The 18,855-nt window shown below is 28.4% G+C and overlaps 2 protein-coding genes across 5 annotated transcripts in view; one reads left to right on the forward strand and one right to left on the reverse strand.

Annotated features, from left to right (window-relative positions):
- Positions 1 to 1,461, forward strand: part of LOC130672436 (neuroplastin) — a 30,835-nt gene extending 29,374 nt beyond the window's left edge. Inside the window, exon 6 of the mRNA XM_057477033.1 lies at positions 1,293 to 1,461. Coding sequence (XP_057333016.1) covers positions 1,293 to 1,338 — 46 coding nt within the window. The 3' untranslated portion in view covers positions 1,339 to 1,461. The remainder of the gene's footprint in view (positions 1 to 1,292) is intronic.
- Positions 1 to 12,704, reverse strand: part of LOC130672435 (uncharacterized) — a 26,045-nt gene extending 13,341 nt beyond the window's left edge. The window contains exons 1-6 of one of the 4 annotated variants that reach the window (XM_057477028.1): positions 12,177 to 12,702; positions 10,584 to 11,118; positions 7,691 to 7,761; positions 1,253 to 1,350; positions 1,048 to 1,171; positions 715 to 946 (exon numbers count right to left, since the gene is read on the reverse strand). In XM_057477028.1, coding sequence (XP_057333011.1) covers positions 715 to 946; positions 1,048 to 1,171; positions 1,253 to 1,350; positions 7,691 to 7,761; positions 10,584 to 10,770 — 712 coding nt within the window. In that variant the 5' untranslated portion in view covers positions 10,771 to 11,118; positions 12,177 to 12,702. Of the gene's footprint in view, positions 1 to 714; positions 947 to 1,047; positions 1,172 to 1,252; positions 1,351 to 7,690; positions 7,762 to 10,583; positions 11,119 to 12,176 lie in introns of all 4 variants that reach the window. The other 3 variants (XM_057477027.1, XM_057477031.1, XM_057477030.1) reach the window with 3 other exon arrangements.
- Between the last annotated feature and the right edge of the window lie 6,151 nt (positions 12,705 to 18,855).

Here is an 18,855-nt window from a genome sequence, read left to right on the forward strand (position 1 = left end):
TATTATTATTATTATTATTATTATTATTATTATTATTATTATTATTATTATTATTATTATTATTATTATTATTATTATTATTATTATTATTAAACCATGCAGAGATTTCCTATAAAAAACCATACAGAGATATCTTATAGGAAACCATATAGGAATTTCTTATCGGAAACCATATACGGACTTCCTATAAAAAACCATACGGAGATTTCCTATAGGAAACCATGCAGGAATTTCTTATAGGAAACCATTTAAGAATTTTCTATTGGAAACCATATAGGGATTTCCTATAAGAAATCATGCAAAGATTTCCTATAGGAAACCATACAGAGATTCCTTATAGGAAACCATATAGGGATTTCCTATAAGAAACCATACAGAGATTTTCTATAAGAAATCATGCAAAGATTTCCTATAGGAAACCATATAAGAATTTCCTGTAGGAAACCATGCAGAGATTTCCTATAGGAAACCATACAGAGATTTCTTATCAGAAACCATGCAGGGATTTCCTATAGGAAATTATGTAGGGATTTCATATAGGAAACCATATAGGAGACCTATCTAAGCTACATTTCCGTATGGATTTTTTTGATAGAATAACAATAATGATGATCATAATCATCATCATTATCATCATAATAATAATAAAAATAAAAATAATAATAATAATAATAATATTGTAAGAGCATAAAATAATGAGAAATAGAAACTCACTCTTAGCGCAACCTGGCCCAAACCATCCAACATTGCAATAACAATGTTTCGTGGGAAATGTTGTGCCACCATTGTCAACACAAGTGCCCTGATTTCCGCAGTCCGAATCATCAAGACAATCTTCCCTAAATTCACACCTCGGACCGTGGTAAAATCGGTCACATCTACATCTACCAACCAACGATCTCCCATGCCCGCTGCAATCCTCCCGATATGTTTTCCTATCTAATATCTGTAATAATGTTAATTTATTTCATCCAACTATATAGTTACTTTTCATTTTAATTATCAATAATAATAATAATAAATTAAAATATTGTGTACGGTACTTACATCAATGTCAGCGCAAGACCAAAACCTGTAACTGGACCCCCACTCTTCTGCCTCACGAAGAAGCCGGATTGTGCAATCGGTGCAGGTGAAATTCTGTGGCAACTCAACTGGGTAATGCTGTGCCCTGAGGTCATTTGAATATTTTTCATTAATAATTCATTATTTATCATAACAAATTTATATCATTAATTTTAAAAAAACCTACGTAGCGTCATCTTCAACGAATTCACTCTGTTTCGTTACAGGGGTGAGATCGACAAGCGGACGATCAAGTGCATCAAGAATTTGTAATCTAAATCCTCCCTAAAAATAAAGTAATTAATTAATTTAAGAAATGAATAAAGATGATAAATTAAAATATTAATTAGATATGGAATATATTGAATGTATCACATGAGTTTTCGTAGTCGGCTTTCACCTGAATTCCATCGTGGTGATATAGTCTTACAGTTGACATGCCCAATACTTTTACCACGACAGGTATTTACTACAGCCAGTCAGCAGTTAAGTAGTATCTTATTGCCAACCTTTAGTTGTTATGTTGTTTGTATATATTTATTGACAACTGTTAATAAATAATCATTACAATCTATTTACTGGTGTCACTATAGAATCATTTCTTTTTTACACATTGTAAAAATTTGCGGAGTGAACGCGGATTAATTAGCAGTCAATGTAGAGTGGATTTTTTATTTATTTAGTTCCCGCGGAGTAAATTTACTCCAAGGGGAGTTTGTTTTGAAATTAAAAATTCGAATCGGAGTGAATGCGGATGGAAATAAAATTCCGATTGGGCGGAAAAAAAAACTTATTTACTCCGTATGCGGAGTGATTTTTTTTACTCCAGAATTCCGAGAGCGACGGAGTAAATTCGGATTTAAATAAAATTCAAAACTTTTTATTTACGCCGTGTCTGGAGTTATTTTTTTTTACTCCGGAATTTCAAGGAGAGTTGCGGAGTAAATTCAGATTTAAATAAAATCCAGATCATTTGGCAGATAAAAAACTTTCTATTTGCTTTGTTTGCCGAGTTATTTTTTTTACTCCGAAAATCCGAGTAATGGAGTAAATTCAGATAAAAATAAGATCTAAATGACTCCGCTGCGAAAAAAATCCTATTTACTCCGTATGAACAGTGATTTTTTTCTTTACTCCGTAACTTTAAATAGAAGGACGGAGTAAATTTGGATTCAAATAAAATCCGGAATTTTTTATTTACTCCGTGTCTGGAGTTATTTTTTTGACTCCGGAATTTAAAGGAGAGTAGCGGAGTAGATTCAAATTTAAATAAAATTCAGATCACTCGGCAGAAAAAAACTTTTCGTTTGCGGAGTCATTTTTTTTTACTCCGGAAATACAAGTGGCGGAGTAAATTCAAATAAAAATAAAATCAAAATCACTCCGTTGATAAAAACTTCTTATTTACTCCGTATGAAGAGTGTTTTTTTTACTCCATAACTCCGGATTACGGAGTAAATTTGAATTTAAATAAAATCCAGTATACTCCGCTAAAAAAAACTCTATTTACTTCCTGTGTGGAGTGATTTTTTTTACTCCGGAAATCCGAGTAATGGAGTAAATTCAGATAAAAATAAAATCAAAATCACTCCGCTGCAAAAAAAAAATTCCTATTTACTCCGTATGGGCAGTGATTTTTTTCTTTACTCCAGAACTCCGACTAGCGGAGTAAATTCACATTAAAATAAAATCCAAATCACTTCGCTGAAAAAAAACTTTTTATTTAATCCCTATAAAAAGTGATTTTTTTTACTTCATAACTCCGGATTACGGAGTAAATTCGAATTTATCAAAATCCAGATTACATCGAATTCACTCCCATTTTTTTCCAATGCAAGAAAATAAAAAAACTCCATACAAGCCGAGAAAAAAGTTAATAAAAAACTGTCAATTATCTCGATGACAATACTCGAGATGCGGACAAAAAATAAAAAGGAGAAAGTAGCCTACAATTTCTCTCAGCTCCGTCAGTTATTATTTCAAAAATAATAAATTGATTTACCCGTCAAATAACAATATAAATAAGCGCACTAAATACTTGTTTATTAAACAAAAACAATGATAATTATCATTAATTAACTATGCATAATTTCCAAGGCTGCAAGTGCAATAACTGATGATCATTGAATGGTTACTCCTTGTAGGCGGTAACGATTATATGTAATGTCAAAGATATAACGGACATGCAGCGAACATTGCACTCTGTCCCTCCTGGTTAGTTAGACTATTAAAACGCATAATTTTCGTAACGGACAAGAGAAGCACCGACTCCGGACACCGATGGAATGTGGAATGAAGGTCAGCATTAAGATTTCCGCATTCACGCGCAATCAACCCAATACTATTTGCATTCAAAAATGGATAGTATTTTTTTAATACCTGCCTAGTTTTCTTTTTACTTTTTTTATCATATAAATTAATTAGATTTATTTAATTTTTTTTTTTTAAGACAGGGGATTTAATTCAATAGACATGTGGATGATTAAACTGTAGGCTTTGCTTGATACCTGGGTACGTCACACTAATTTGAGGTCATAACGGCTCTTACAATTGAGTATCGGGTATGTCTCACACGATACCAGCCAACATCCACGTGTTGTCAGCATCTGAATATCAATGTCAACTTTTTTTATTATATGTTTAATTCAAAATGTTAATACAAAAACTCATACAATTACAGTAGAGATCAAAAGTTTAGTTTTTTTTCTTTCTATTAATAGACTTGTGACTTTACTCTTAACGTCTTACAATATGACAATAATAACAATTTATTTGAAATAAAATTTTGAAAAAAGGCATTTTTGAAAAATTAAGTTCTACAATTTTCATTAATTTTTTAATCAAAATTTTCATTTTTTTTTTAATGACATCGATACTTTTTTAGATTTTGGTATTAAAATTTTTTGGAGGGAAAACGGGAAATTTTTAAAAAATTTTTGAGTTTTTAAATTTTCACTGTAATTTTTTAATCAAAATTTTCATTATTTTTTTAGTGACATCGATATTTTTTTAGATTTTGCTATTAAAATTTCTTGGAGGGAAAACGGGAAATTTTTGAAAAATTTTTGAGTTTTAAAATTTTCACTGTAATTTTTTAATCAAAATTTTCATTTTTTTTTAGTGACATCGATACTTTTTTAGATTTTAGTATTAAAATTTTTTAGAGGGAAAACGAGAAATTTTTGAAAAATTTCAAGTTTTTATTTTGAAGTTGAAAATTTATTATGGGAAATAGAAAATAAATTTGGTGATAATTTTAATGACGAGAACCAAAAAAAATTTTTGGATTAAAAAAAAAAAATTCAGTTGATAAAAAAAATTTTTTAATTCTGCTTTTTTTAAAAAATTTCAATAATTTGTAATTTGCTTAAGAATTTGAAAAATTTTTAGGCGTCTGCTAATTAATTCACAAATTTTATCATATAAATCGATAAATAATTCAAAATCTTTTTTTTTTATTTTATGGCAAAATATAAAAAATGAATTTTAAAAATTTTTAAACCCGAAAATCGGGAAGTCGTGTGGTCCATAATTACCATAAATTTTTATGAATATTATAGACAGTGCAACAATGTAAGTATGTATTTAACATAAATTTATATATATAAATATATATATTTTTTTTTTCAATCTACCGTGAAGAAGAATTTAAAGAAAAAATACCGTTTTTATTTTTTACGATCAAAAATAGGTGGAGCTGTGATTATATAGCAGTACCCAACAATTAGCTCCAAAAAGTATCAAGGAGAAACGTCACCTATCCTCTTTCTCACACTCGGAGAGATGAATGTAACTTTGCTGCACTCATACAATTTATGAGAATTTTTTAAAAATTTTTCTCTAATTGTTAGGAATTTCTTTCAATCAGAATTTAATAAAATTATGTATGCATCAAGCAAAAAAAACTATTAAATAGTTTATTAATTAAATAATTTCTAGTCTCAATAATTATTTTCAACAATAAGATATTTTATTTTACATAAATTTTTTTCTTTAATAATTTTTAAAATAATTTTTTTGACAGTTCAAACTTTTGTCATGGATTTAATATTTAATTCAAATCCTCAATAGAATTTTAAGATAAGAAAAATTACTTGAGTCAAGCTGATGTTCATCTATTTTTTGAACCGTGAAAAATGAGTCATATGCCCATGTATAAAATATATATTAAAATTGACCATATATGGTGCATATATGACCAATTTTCATACATGGCTATTTATGATATATTTATCACAGGAAGATTATTTATCTTTGGCTAAAAAAGTATTTTTTGTACCAAGCAATGACTTTATTGCAAATTTACACTTTAAATAATTTTTCTCTATTAATGCCTCTTAAAAAAAAATTCATTATTTTCTTAGTGTATTGAATAAAAAATCAGTTTATGTATATATATATGACCTTGTAAATAAAATTCGTTTCAAAAAGATTCCAAAAAAGTTTGACATGAATGAGTTTTTTTCCAACTTTTATGATTTTACTCCCCATCAAAAAAATCCATATGGAAACCCATAGAAATTAATAAAGGAGTATATGGATTTATATATGAATCCATGTAGGAAACCATGGGTATCTGGTTCCCACATAAGAACTTGGATACATGGATTTTTTTATGGGAAATTCATACAAGAATCTGTGTTTTTACATAAGTAATTTCTATAAAATCCGGGGTATTTAGGTTTCTATATCTATCGTCTCTTGATACGAGTATAATAATCTGGATTCCCATAGAAACCCATATGGGAATCCATCTGAAAACGTCATAAGGGAACTCACATAGGAATCGAGGCTGGATTCCTATATGGGTTTTCTTTTATAGGGCTAGTAAAAATGATCGGTGATTTAAAACTTCATATGGACAAATTTCCAGTCCAATGAGATTTTGGACATTTTGGAACCATAATTTACTCCATTTTTTCTTTCCGATTCAAAAATTTCAAATTACAGATTTTTGACCTTTTTTTCAACTATGGTCAAATGTAATAAAAATAATGATACTGAAGTTAGCAGATGTCTGACAGTTTTTGAATTTTTTTTTGAAAACGCTAGACTATACAAAAAAATATATTTTGAAAAATTGCACTCATAGTTTTTAAAATTTTCTACAGATGCATTTTTTTAGTTTCCGTTTTTTAAAAATTAAATTGTTGAAAAAAAAATTCTAAAATTTGTAACTGTCTGCTAACTTCAGGATCGTTAAAAATAAATTTCGAGGATCACATTTGGGAAAAATCTTGTCTAATTCAAAACTCGTCTACGTGACATTCTAAATTCCCCATATTTTCCACAACAAAAATACCAAACTCAGAAAAAAATTAAAGTTTAAATTCTAAACTCTCTCAAAATTTGAATTTCTACACATCAAAGATTTAATATTTTTTTGACACTCATATATATCGATCAGAACACTACTTTTTTAGGAGCTTGGCATTAAAATGGAAATAACTAGAAAACAATGCAGAATTTGAAAAAAATTTATCAGTGATAATTTGTAGGAAATAAAATTGTCTACAAAAAAGATCTCATAACATTTTATGATAAGTCCGATAGTTTCGCCGGAAAAGTAAAAAGATCTCGAAATTTACTCTAACTTGACTTCGAGCTCCAATAACTTTTGAACAGATGGATTTATCAAAAAATGATAAGAGACTTTTTTTGTAGAGCGTTCAATTCCCTACAAAAATATATCCTGAACTTATCTGTTCAATAAGCCATCGCCGAGGTGTAAAATTCCAAAATTAAAATTTTTTTTTTCTCATGTTATTTAAATGGAAAATAGAAAATCACGAATCGCCACCTTTAAATATTAATATTAAGGTCTCATATTTTAACAGGGTCTTTGTCTAGAGATACTCTGTCGATTTTTCAATGTTCTTCAAGAAAAAAAAAAAAGTCGATTTTTTGAGACACTCTAATATATACATACATATTAACCATTGAATGATTAAAAATCTTGCCTTATACAAGCGCCTCAATAACTTTAAACAATATAATGATACAATAATCTCTTGCCTACGTATTTTCGAGTGATGCAACATCAATACCTGGGTACGCACATTGTATATAACTAAGCGTCAACCTGAATGTCTATTACCTTGGTTAATTTCACAACCGTCATACATACAATCATATTTTCATCCACACACATAATGAATAAATCTGTGCGTTTAAGTCTCGGACAGTAGTATAGAGGATACCAACGATAATCGACGACTACTCAATCGTTGCCTACTCAACAGTGAGCACGTTCGCTAAATACCTCAAGAGTCTTTCGTGAATAATTCAAAATTTTGCCTTGAGAAGAAAACGCGTGTAGGCCACATCCACTTAAATGTCTACTCTATGGAATAATATTAATATATAAACATATATACTTTTAAACTTAAATACTTATAATATATAAATATAAATCCAGTCTATCTTCATCTTTATTTTGCGCCTGCTTCATTCTCTTTTTACAATAGTGTCGTAATACTGTCAAGGAATCTCCATATAAACTTGATGCCTGTGCTACGATACATACAAATAATAATATATCGCCTTTCCCTGTGTTTTATGGCTCGCAATATATATTTTCTTATATATATTTATTATTTTTTTAAATTAAATAAAATAAACTTACTCGGTGCGGATAAGCCAGATGCCAGGATACGTTGAATTGACTGCCGGACAATAAACTTGTTTTTATGTCCCCTGAAATTAAAATTATTGAGATATTATTATTTATTTTTTTGTATAAGAAAATCAGTTATTTTTTTTATTTATAAATTTTATGGGTGGAAAAATAAAATTGAACGAGTGAAGGTTTGATTTATCGTCGAAAGCAGCATCACGCTAAATAACTTAAATGAAGTAAACGTAAACTCCGGAAGTCGAGCACGCGATCGGCCGATCGTTCCGTTCGGCGATTCTTTACACTTTCTGGTCTCAGTACATCTAATTTTAATAATATTATTTTCTTTGCTTTGCTTTATCAATTTTTGATAATTTTTTTTTTAAATTACTCTATTCAATATGAGTGTGAATGTAGAAAAAAATTAATATTTTAAACAAATTAAGTAAATATTTACTGTTGCTAATAATGAAATGAAATGAAATGAAGAAAGCAATCATAAAATTTTATATCCATTTCCATGATTATTTTCCGATATCGAAATTTTGGAAACCGCGAATAGCAAATTACAAGTAGCAGACATCAGAAAAATTTTTAATTATTGATAAATCGAGTAAATAATTAATAAAGTAAAATTTTAAAAAATGCGCATTTAAAAAATTTTGAAATTAGTAAGTGCATTTTTTTTAAATATTATTTTTTAAAAATTATTTACCCTACTTATTTATAATTTTAAATTTGTCTGATGGCTGCTATATTCACACTCTTCTATTCGATTTATTTTTTGAAAAGTGGCGTAAAAATGATCCTGAGGAATTTACACGCACAGAAAAAAGGATTTCTTGACACAAGAAAAATTTTTCATTATGAATAGAAAATAAAAATTTTCTTAGGACTAGAAAAAATTTCTTAAGCCAAGAAATTTTTTTCAGTCCTAAGAAAACTTTTTCTTGGCTCGAGAAAATTTTTGTTTTCAATTTTAAATGCAAAAAATTTCTTAGACAGAAATAAAATTATCGACTGAAGGTAAATATTCTTGATTCAAGAAATTTTTTTTGAAAACTTCAATTTTTTTTGGATAAAGTAGAAATCTCCTGTTTCCAAACAAATTCTCTTGGCTCAAGAAAATCTTGACTTGATTCTCGAAAACGTTTGTGTGCTTAAATATTTTCTTGATTCGAATTAACTTTTTTTTGCGTAGGGCAAATAACAAATTTCTTGGGGCGAGTAAAAATTTTTCGCGACAAAAAATCCTTTTTTTCCTTGCAGTCTGTTCGGTGTGAATTGATGGTGTGAAATTTTAAGCGGTGTAATTTAAACACCGTAAGAGTATTTTCTTTCACACCATTCGGTGTTATGACTTCAAATATTTTCCAATAATATAATTTTTAGTTAAAAATGAAATACTTAGTGTCAAAGTAATCGAGAATTTTAAATAAAGAAATAAATTCACACCATTGGTGGTGTGAACGTTCTAATTTACATGATCCAAAATTTACCACCGTGCATCGTGTAACTTTGCCACCGACAGTGTTGAAAATTTTAACACCAAATCATTCACACCACAGCGAACTCAAATTTATTTACCGTAAATTTGAAAAATCCAAAGGCCCGACCGTCGAATGCTCATGTAATTTTGAATAGTAAATTCACTTTTATTAATTAATGAATCACGTATATATTTCAAAATTTAGTAAGAATTACTATGCGTATCCTGTATAGACTTAATTTAATATTTAATTAAGTTAATTTAATATTTAATATTTAAATTCCGGATTGAAATAAAATTCATATAAAAAAACTCCTTATTTACTTTGTATGCAGACAATTTTTTTTAAACTCCAAAACTTCGAGTGACGGAATAAATTCAAATTAAAATAAAATCCATATTCACTTCGATCTTTTACTAGTGTCAGTACAAAACGAAAACAGTATAGAATTATAGTGAAAATTGCTAATAGTGTAGAAATTTTTTATATCCATTCAATATAATTTACAATGCGCATAGTAATTTAAGCCAAATATAGAAAATTTCATTTTAGAAATTTCCATTAATTGCATAGTAAAATTTATTACGTTAAATTACAATATTTAGTAGAATATTTCTAAAAATATTATTTTTCAACGTCACGTGATGCTTCATTCTAACCTATAACCGACAGATGAACGGAAAGAGCCGACTATCTACGAACAAACCCGAACTGTAGATTTTTCTTAAAATTACTTCGATGCATAGTAAAAATTCTGAGTTTAAATTTCAGTTTCCATTGACAAATTGCGCACGAATTTTATTAATTTTAAATGAAATAATAAAAATATACAAAGCTCTTAGATAAATAATAAATATCGAAATTTCTATGCTCTAAAATTTCGGAGTAATTTTCACCGTGAAAATTATTAGCGTAAAAAAGTAAATTGTTTTGTTTGTTTAAAATGATTGTTTGGAATGCACATTTACAAAGTGAACTAGGGATAATCCATGGAATGCTATACTCTCAACATAACAGCAAGATTGCCCGAACGGGTGAAAGTCGACTCTCTCGATTGGACGTGAGCCTAAATTCCTCCACCCATTCTCTTTTTTATAAAACATATATATATTTAAACATAAATATAAATATATATAAGTCAAATAAATAATGTTTTAGTTCTACAGTATTTTCGGGGATTACAAACATTTAAAAAAAAAATCATCAGCTAACAAAAGTTAATTAATAAATACAGGTTTTAGTATTTAGGTAAACCGGTCTCTGTTTCTTTTTTTTTCCAACATTTTCTTTTTTTTCCATCATCTCCCACCGTCTATCTCGCGGGCCCAATGAATATAGAATTATAACTAAATTATTCACACGAACATACATAAGCATATATATATGTATTATGTATATAAATATATACAAACCTCGTGGCATTCCACAGGGTCCAGGAGTTCTTGCGCTGTCTAGGAAGTCGAGGTCGTACTTCCGTGCTCGTGGGAAGGTAAGAGCAACGTGGCCATTGGCGTCACTGATAAATAATGAAATAAAGAGGAGCAGAATCTCTGTTAGCAGCAGGAGCCGCATCGATATCGGCATCGGCCTTCGAAACATTTCAGGATAATACTAGCCTGTATGCTTATGAAATCGTTATATCGAACGGCCGTCCGTTAAATGCCAACCCACGGTAACGCATCCACCTTTGTTGACTTTTATTTATTATTATTATTGTTATTATATTATTTAGTATATACACAAGTACAGATGGATACTTAATATATTTATTTAATATTCAATGAATGAAAGTTACTCATTTAAATACTATATCCTCATTACTCATTAGTAATACTAAATTAAATCTTTAAATAGCAATCCGTCGTTTAAATTTTAATCGCGTTTATTAGTTTTTTTTTATTTATACCCAGAAGTCGCTACCGGAAGTTATGTCCGTGCAATGATTTTCTGAAATAGAAAAGTTTTTTAAATTACAATATATCCGTTTCAAATTATTTCTATTGAATGATTTTACAAACTCATAAATAAATAATTATACTTATATATATATGTAAATATATATAGAAAAAAAATTTCTTGGTCCAAGAAATATTTTGCATTTTAAATTAGACAATTTTTTTAGGACGAAAAAATTTCTTGGCTCAAAAAAGAATTTTTTGCTCCAAGGAAATTTTTTTCTAGCGCCGAGAAAATTTTTGTCTTTAATTTACAACGGAAAAAATTTCTTGGGTCAAGTAAAATTTTTCTTGAAGCAAGAAATTATTTTTTGACGCGAGAAAATTCATTTTTTAGTTCAAGAAAATTTTTACTTGACCTAAGAAATTTTTTTATTTTCAATTTATTACTCAAAAATATTCTTAGGTCAAGTAAAATTTTTCTTGAAGCAAGAAATTAAATTTTGACGCGAGAAAATTCATTTCTTACTTCAAGAAAATTTTTACTTGACCTAAGAAATTTTTTTGTTTTCAATTTATAACTCAAAAAAATTCTTAGGTCAAGTAAAATTTTTCTTGAAGCAAGAAATTATTTTTTGACGAGAAAAAATTCATTTCTTACTTCAAGAAAATTTTTTTTTCAATAAAATTTTTGTCTTCAACTTCTAACGTAAAAAATTTCTTGAGTCAAGTAAAAATTTTCTTGAGTAAAAACTTTTTGCTCCAAAAAATCTTTTTTTTCTGTGTATATATATTTATATATATATAAAAATATTTAAATTACATTTATGTCTGAACACTAAATTTTTTCGAGTAATCATACGATTTTAAAATTATCGATAAAATGTTAAAGATAAGATCCATAATTAGCTTTTAAATTACAACCGAAAGTAATAGAAAACAATTAGATAATAACTATATACAGTTTTACTTTCAAATCCACGCAATGTGTAATGTATGTCTAATCAATGGATCATAATCTCATGTGTGTTCACACATTTTAAAATAATAAATAAATTTATTTCAATATTTATATACAGTATAAAATAATTAAATAATTACATAATTTACCTCATAAATCTATGCAATAATTAAAAAAAAATTGTTGTTTAAAGTACCAGTGCGTCATCTTTATATTAAACCATATCACCACACATACAAAAAATAAAAATATTCCACGTATTAAAAATTGAAAAAATCACTTGCAAGATGCATTTACTTTCGTCATAGTTACTGACTAAAATAATACTGCGCACTTAAATTTTATTTTTTAATTACTAATTATTTTTTTTTTTATTATCTCTCTTCTTAATAAAATTTAGCTCACGCGCACTTTCTTAGCGGACAGAAATGTGACGAGGCCAAGTCCCGGACTGGGCCCAACTTTAACACCTTTACCTTTACGCGAATATATTACGTGGTGAAACAACTCGCGGATAAAACTCGCGTTTAGCTGTTGATCGTTCAACGTCTTATAGCGTACAGGTAAGCAACCAAAGAGTTTGCTCAGGTATCCTCACCTTCTCACAAGACAACACTACAATAGTATACAGTAGTACAAGAAGTTGGTAGAGAGAAATAACCGAGTGATCAGTAAGTTAAGTCCCCACTTATTCTATGTCTTACCGGCCTTTCTTCACGATATTAAAACTACCTCCCCCTCCTATACTTTTCTTGTATTACTTTACCTTTTATTTATACTATCGCTATGTACTCTTCTTATTCTACCGTGTGATTCACACAAATCCACGTTTACATTACCTATTATTTTTTTTTAAATTACACTACTGCTTTACAGATAAGTATATACATATATATGCGGTATTGTTTCGTACTGTAAATATTAACTCTCAAGAAATAAAAATGTATGATCCTGATGATGAAATACAAGTGAAATTATAACAATATTACGTAGGGTAATTAATTTTATTATTTTTTTCCATGTATTCTTTTTAATGATAATCAGAATCTTAATCTTAAGAAGTTAAAATTAAGATATTTTTTTTTAAATTACACTGCAGAGAAAGCAAAATTTTTCGTTGTGAATTTTCCTGTCGTGATGATAATCAGCGGCATTGTCCCTAATAGGGATTGCTTTCGCTGATGTTTCTGTCGTTAGACAGCATGTAATTTTCTACAAATTTGTTTAAAAAATAAAAAATTTGAAAGTTGTTTAAATGACCATTTGTAAATTATACGGATTTTTTTATTTGAGAAAGTCGCTTATTTTATTTATTATTGTTTTTTTTTTTATTTGTGTTTGCAGTGACAATTTATGACAATATGTTGTGATAACAATTACTTTTATTTAGCGCAAGTTACGGTAAAATCCTGTAAATCCCACGGGAGGTTTGCGCGCGAAATTGTTTAGTTTTTGAATTTTCTGCTTTATCAACTCGCGGTTAATTACCGCGCGACTGTACGGTAAACTTCACTTTGATTGGCGGTAGGAAATTAATTTTCTGTTATTATTTTATCTGAGATTTCGATCCGAAATAAAAAATATATAAATATTACGTAATTTAAAAACAAATATTTTTTTTTTTTAGTTTACTGTTTAAATAGATAACGAGATTTAAGAACACGAATATGATCTTATTTAATAATAAAACTTATAAATGACGATGAATTTTTATTTTTTTCATTAAAATTAAAATTAAATAGTTGATTTTTTTTCAGAGAATTTGATGAAATTTGAATTTCAAAATTTTTACACCAAAACTAAATTTCAAATTTCAAATTTTAATGAAATAGAGAATTATAAAAATTATATTACGTTCAATTTTTATAAAAAAATATGTACGGTAATAAAAAGCATAAGTAAAAGTACAAGGTGTTTATAAAAATAAAAAAAAATTTATTTTATTCTATTCATGTAAATTAATTTTATTATTTTCCTTCTTTTTTTGTAATACTGCATATTTTAAACCCAGATATGCATTCAAATTTCATGTACAAAAAAGGATTTCTTGGTGTGAGAAAAATTTTTATTATGAAGTGAAAACAAAAATTTTCTTAGGACTAAAGAAAATTTTTTGGGGTAAAAAAATTTTTCTCGCCCTAAAAAAATTTGCATTTTCAATTCGTACTGTAAAAAAAACTTTCCTTCTGTCAAGTGAAAATTTTCTTTGGGTAAGAAATTTTTCTCGCCTTAATAAAATTTTCACTTTCAATTTATAATAATAAAAAATTTTTCTTAGGCCTAAAGAAAATTCCTAGGCACAAAAAATTTTTCCTCGCCTTAAAAAAATATTCATTTTCAATTCGTATTGGAAAAAAAACTTTTCTTCGGGTAAGAAATTTTTCTCGACCTAAAAAAATTTTCACTTTCAATTCATAATAAAAAAAAATTTTCTTAGCCCTAAAGAAAATTTCTAGGCACCAAAAATTTTTTCTCGCCCTAAAAAAATATTCATTTTCAATTCGTACTGTAAAAAAAACTTCTCTTCGGCCAAGTGAAAATTTTCTCGCCCTAAAAAAATTTTCACATTCAATTTATCCAAAAATAAAATTTTCTTAGGCCTAAAGAAAATTTCTTTGCACAAAAAATTTTTTCTCGTCAAGAAAATTTTCTTTTTCAATTCATAATAAAAAAAGTTTTCCGTACACAAAATTTTTTCTCAGAAAATTCTCATTTTCACAAAATCGTTTTCTGTCATTCTTCCAATACCTGATGACGTATACAGAAAAAATGAAAATAATCCGTAATTTCGGTCTGTAACATCTGATTTACATACTTATATACCATCAATCAAGACCCGAATCAGTGATTACAAAAAAAAAAAATAAATAAATAAATAAAATGTAATGAAAAATCAAGGTGGCAATATTGGATGTTCGAGTTGTTAATACACTAGGTGCGCCCCTGACTCTCCTCTCTATTCACATGGTCTTTGGTATGGGTTGAGTGAGTGCAGGTGCGCGCCCGCCAGTCTGTCGCCAGACTCGTTTCCCCCTCGTTCCCGCAACATCACCATGAACACTGAACAGTCGCTTCTGGCCTGGCCTGCCCTGGTACTGGCAAACTGGCATGGCTTGGCTTTACTTGCTTGGCTTATTCACTTGGCTTTGCCTCTCATACTCATACTCATACTCATACTCAACTCCTGCAATACACATACAAGTAATAGCATAGTAAAGTAAACCAACATGAGCCAATAGCAATCAACATCAAGTAAACCAAAGTCCCACTGTACCCAACACATATACAACTAAACAGCAATCGCACCGCTGGTTATTTTATATATTTATTTTCTCTCTCTATCACTGGCATACACTATACTAATTTTAAATCTCTCTTACTCTTAACTTTAATTCTTTACCACTTTGGTATTGTAATCTTTACTCTTACATCCAACTTGTCTTGTATACTCGCGGTATATTACACCAGTGGTTGTTTTCTTCTCTCTTATGCCACGCCTCGTTTACATTTAATACATAACGCCTTCTCTTTTTACCATACTACAATTTTAACTTTTTGTATATAAATGTTTTTTTATTTTTTTATAAATATAAATTAATGTCAAAGACATATATTTAAAATACAAGGTCGGTGATATTGAATCACGAAAAAGTTAGTACTTGTACTTGGGTATTGAGAAAACGGACACCTGTTTGCTGGTTTGATTGACCTGGTACGCTGGCTAGAGTTTGCCTAGACTATAGACTGCCACCTGCATAACCATCTTCATCGGCTTACACAGGTGTTGTCACACTAGACTTAATTAATTATTCAAACTAACGGAATTAAATACTATTTGTATTTAAATAGCGTACGTTTGATTTATTGAAGTGATTTACTATTCAAATCTTTTTTATTTTCGTTATTAGAAATCACTTTTAGTTTTCGGAGTTATTTGAATTTTTTTAAGATTGAAGGATTTTTCAAAATTTTGGAGTAATGGAAATATTTTTACGTGAAAAATTCTGGTTAAATTTAAAGTAAATCATGTCCCAAATGGCCCGCTCAATTTTTTGTGGTAATTTAACACATTTTACTTGTGTCAAATAATAATACAGGTGTAAAATTTTTGAAATCAGATAACATCTTAAACTTTAGTTAAGTTTACACTTGATGTCAAATAATTGACATAAAATATTTAACCACTGAATTTTTATACAGAAAAACACAAAATTTTAAACTATTAAAATGTTTGAATGGAAATTTGAAATATTTTATTGATAAATAGTATTTTTTTTGAGTGTGAATGGAGCAGACGTCAGACAAATTTAAAATTATAAGTAAATGGAGTAAATAATTAAAAAAATGCACGCATGAATTTTTAAATTTTTTAAATGCACATTTTTGAAAAATTTTATTTTATTAATTATTTACTCGATTTATTAATTATTTTAGATTTGTCTGATGTCTGCTACATTACGAGTGTGCATGTAACAGACATGAGACAAATTTAAAATTATAAATAAATAGAGGAAATAATCAAAAAAATAATATTCGAAAAAAATGCACTTATTAATTTTTAAATTTTTTAAATGCGCATTTTTTAAAATTCTATTTTATTAATTAATTATTTAGTCTATTTATTGATAATTTTAAATTTGTCTAATGTCTGCTTCATTACAAGTGTGAATGTAATTTTTTTAAGGAGACAGTAATGAATTTATGGATTTTAGATTAGAATTCTAATCACGTTTTAAATTTTTACGGGACGGATGATAATCTTATGGAAGTTCTTCTTATGCATTTTTCAGAAAGAAACAATCACTGTAATGATAATTAATTAATTAATTAATAGAAATTGAAAATTCAAAAATTTGTTGAGTACAGCCCAGCTTTAAAGCCGTAAGATAAATCCCTGGTAAAAATTTTTCGGAATTTTCTCTGAAAAACTCAGTTCTAAAGTTCTAAAGTAAGTAAATTTATTTTACAGTAAGAGACCCAATACCCGATTAAGGAACTACTGAGTATCTGATCACTCATGTATTTGTATATCTGTATTTACTAAATTTTACTAAATATAGATATACAAATATATGGAGTAATCAGGTACTAGATACCTGATTGGGTACTGCACAGAAAAAAAGGAATTCTCGGCGAAAAATCTTTTCTCGCTCCAAAAAATTTTGGTTACATGACTAAATATCACACCTCTAGAGGAAATTTTTCGGAATTTTCTCTGAAAAACTCTGAAAAAGTCTTTAGAACTTAAGAACTGAGTTTTTTAGAGAAAATTTTGAAAAATTTCCACCAGGGACGAAAATGAGTGTGAATGTAGCAGACATCAGATAAATTTAAAATACAAATAAATAGAGGCAACAATTAAAAAAAAAATGCACTTATTAATTTCAAAATTTTTTAAATGCGCATTATTTTTTAAATTTAATTTTATTAATTATTTACTCTATTTATTTATAATTTTAAATTTGTCTAATGTCTGTTACATTCACACTCATTACGACAAAATATCACCAGCCTGTACATTGAGATAGAATTATACGTCAAAATATCACCTGATATTTAGTCATGACACCAAAATTTTTTCCCGCCCTAAGAAAATGTTTATTTTCAAATCATAATACAAAAAATTTCTTGGGACAAGATGAGTAAAAATTTTTTGCACCAAGAAATCTTTTTTTTCTCTGTAGATCTTTTACCTTAAAATTAAAATTTTTTTTTTTTTAATAATTAACTAGAAATTATTTTTTATTTTGCAACCGAGCGATTAATATTTAAAAAAAACCCGATTTACAATTTAGTTAAAAATCTTGTGAAATAAAATCTGTTGAGTAATAAAATATTTTTACACGGGTATTAAAATGTCAAAAATTTTATTAATTTATTTAAAGCCGTAAGATGGACAGGGGTCGCTAGGTATATGTTAAATAATCGCACTTGGGTCCGAAATCTATGAATGAGTCAAGAATGCGCCTGGAAAATGTCACTAAAAATTTTTTATTTTTTACCCAAGCAATTAGTATCTAAAAAAAAAACTCAAGATTTACAATTTATTTACAAATCTTGTGAAATAAAATTTGTGGAGTAATAAAATATTTTTACATGGGTATTAAAATGTCAAAACGTAAATTAAAAATAATATATATATTTTAGGTCAATGGGAATGAGTAAGAAAAAAGTTTAGCTACAAGAAAATATTTAAAATATTACCAGCACAGTATACATATATATATATACATATTATTGTGATATACAACTAAACTGACAGACATTAAATCCGTACGGACAGGCTTCATTGGACACCTGCACGCCTCCATCGAATTGTATAGACAAGACCGTGATTTTTCCCAGTTATTCGAGACCGTGTTGTCGGTTGGCTGGTATCTGAGCATAGCAAAGACAGTATTCTTAAATTTAAGAGAAAACGCAAATAACTCTTGAGGAAAATAAAAATAAAATGAAATGAAAGACGAGCCCAAGTGTTTTTATTTGCAAAAGAACCGGAAAAAAAAAGATAGTACTACTTATTTTATCTTTATCTCTCAGGTCTCTTAGAGAGGATGTATGTCGTGGGATAAAAAGGAGCAGGAGAGATGAGAAAACGTAAAAGAGAGAGAAAAACGGGTGGGAGGGCCAGTTCAGTTCTGTGTCGGAGGCGCCGTGATTCAGCTTAACGCGCAGGTGTGCCACAGACTGGCCGGCGCCTCATTGGAATGCGTCCCTCCTTTCTTCTCGTACGGATCTTGGCCTCGTCGGCTTCGTTCTGCTCTTAAACTTCTGACCATCTTTCTCTCTTTACTTGTCTTCTTTACTTACCGTATTATATATACTTCA

This window comes from Microplitis mediator, chromosome 7 (assembly GCF_029852145.1).
Source record: "Microplitis mediator isolate UGA2020A chromosome 7, iyMicMedi2.1, whole genome shotgun sequence".
NCBI lineage: Eukaryota > Metazoa > Arthropoda > Insecta > Hymenoptera > Braconidae > Microplitis > Microplitis mediator.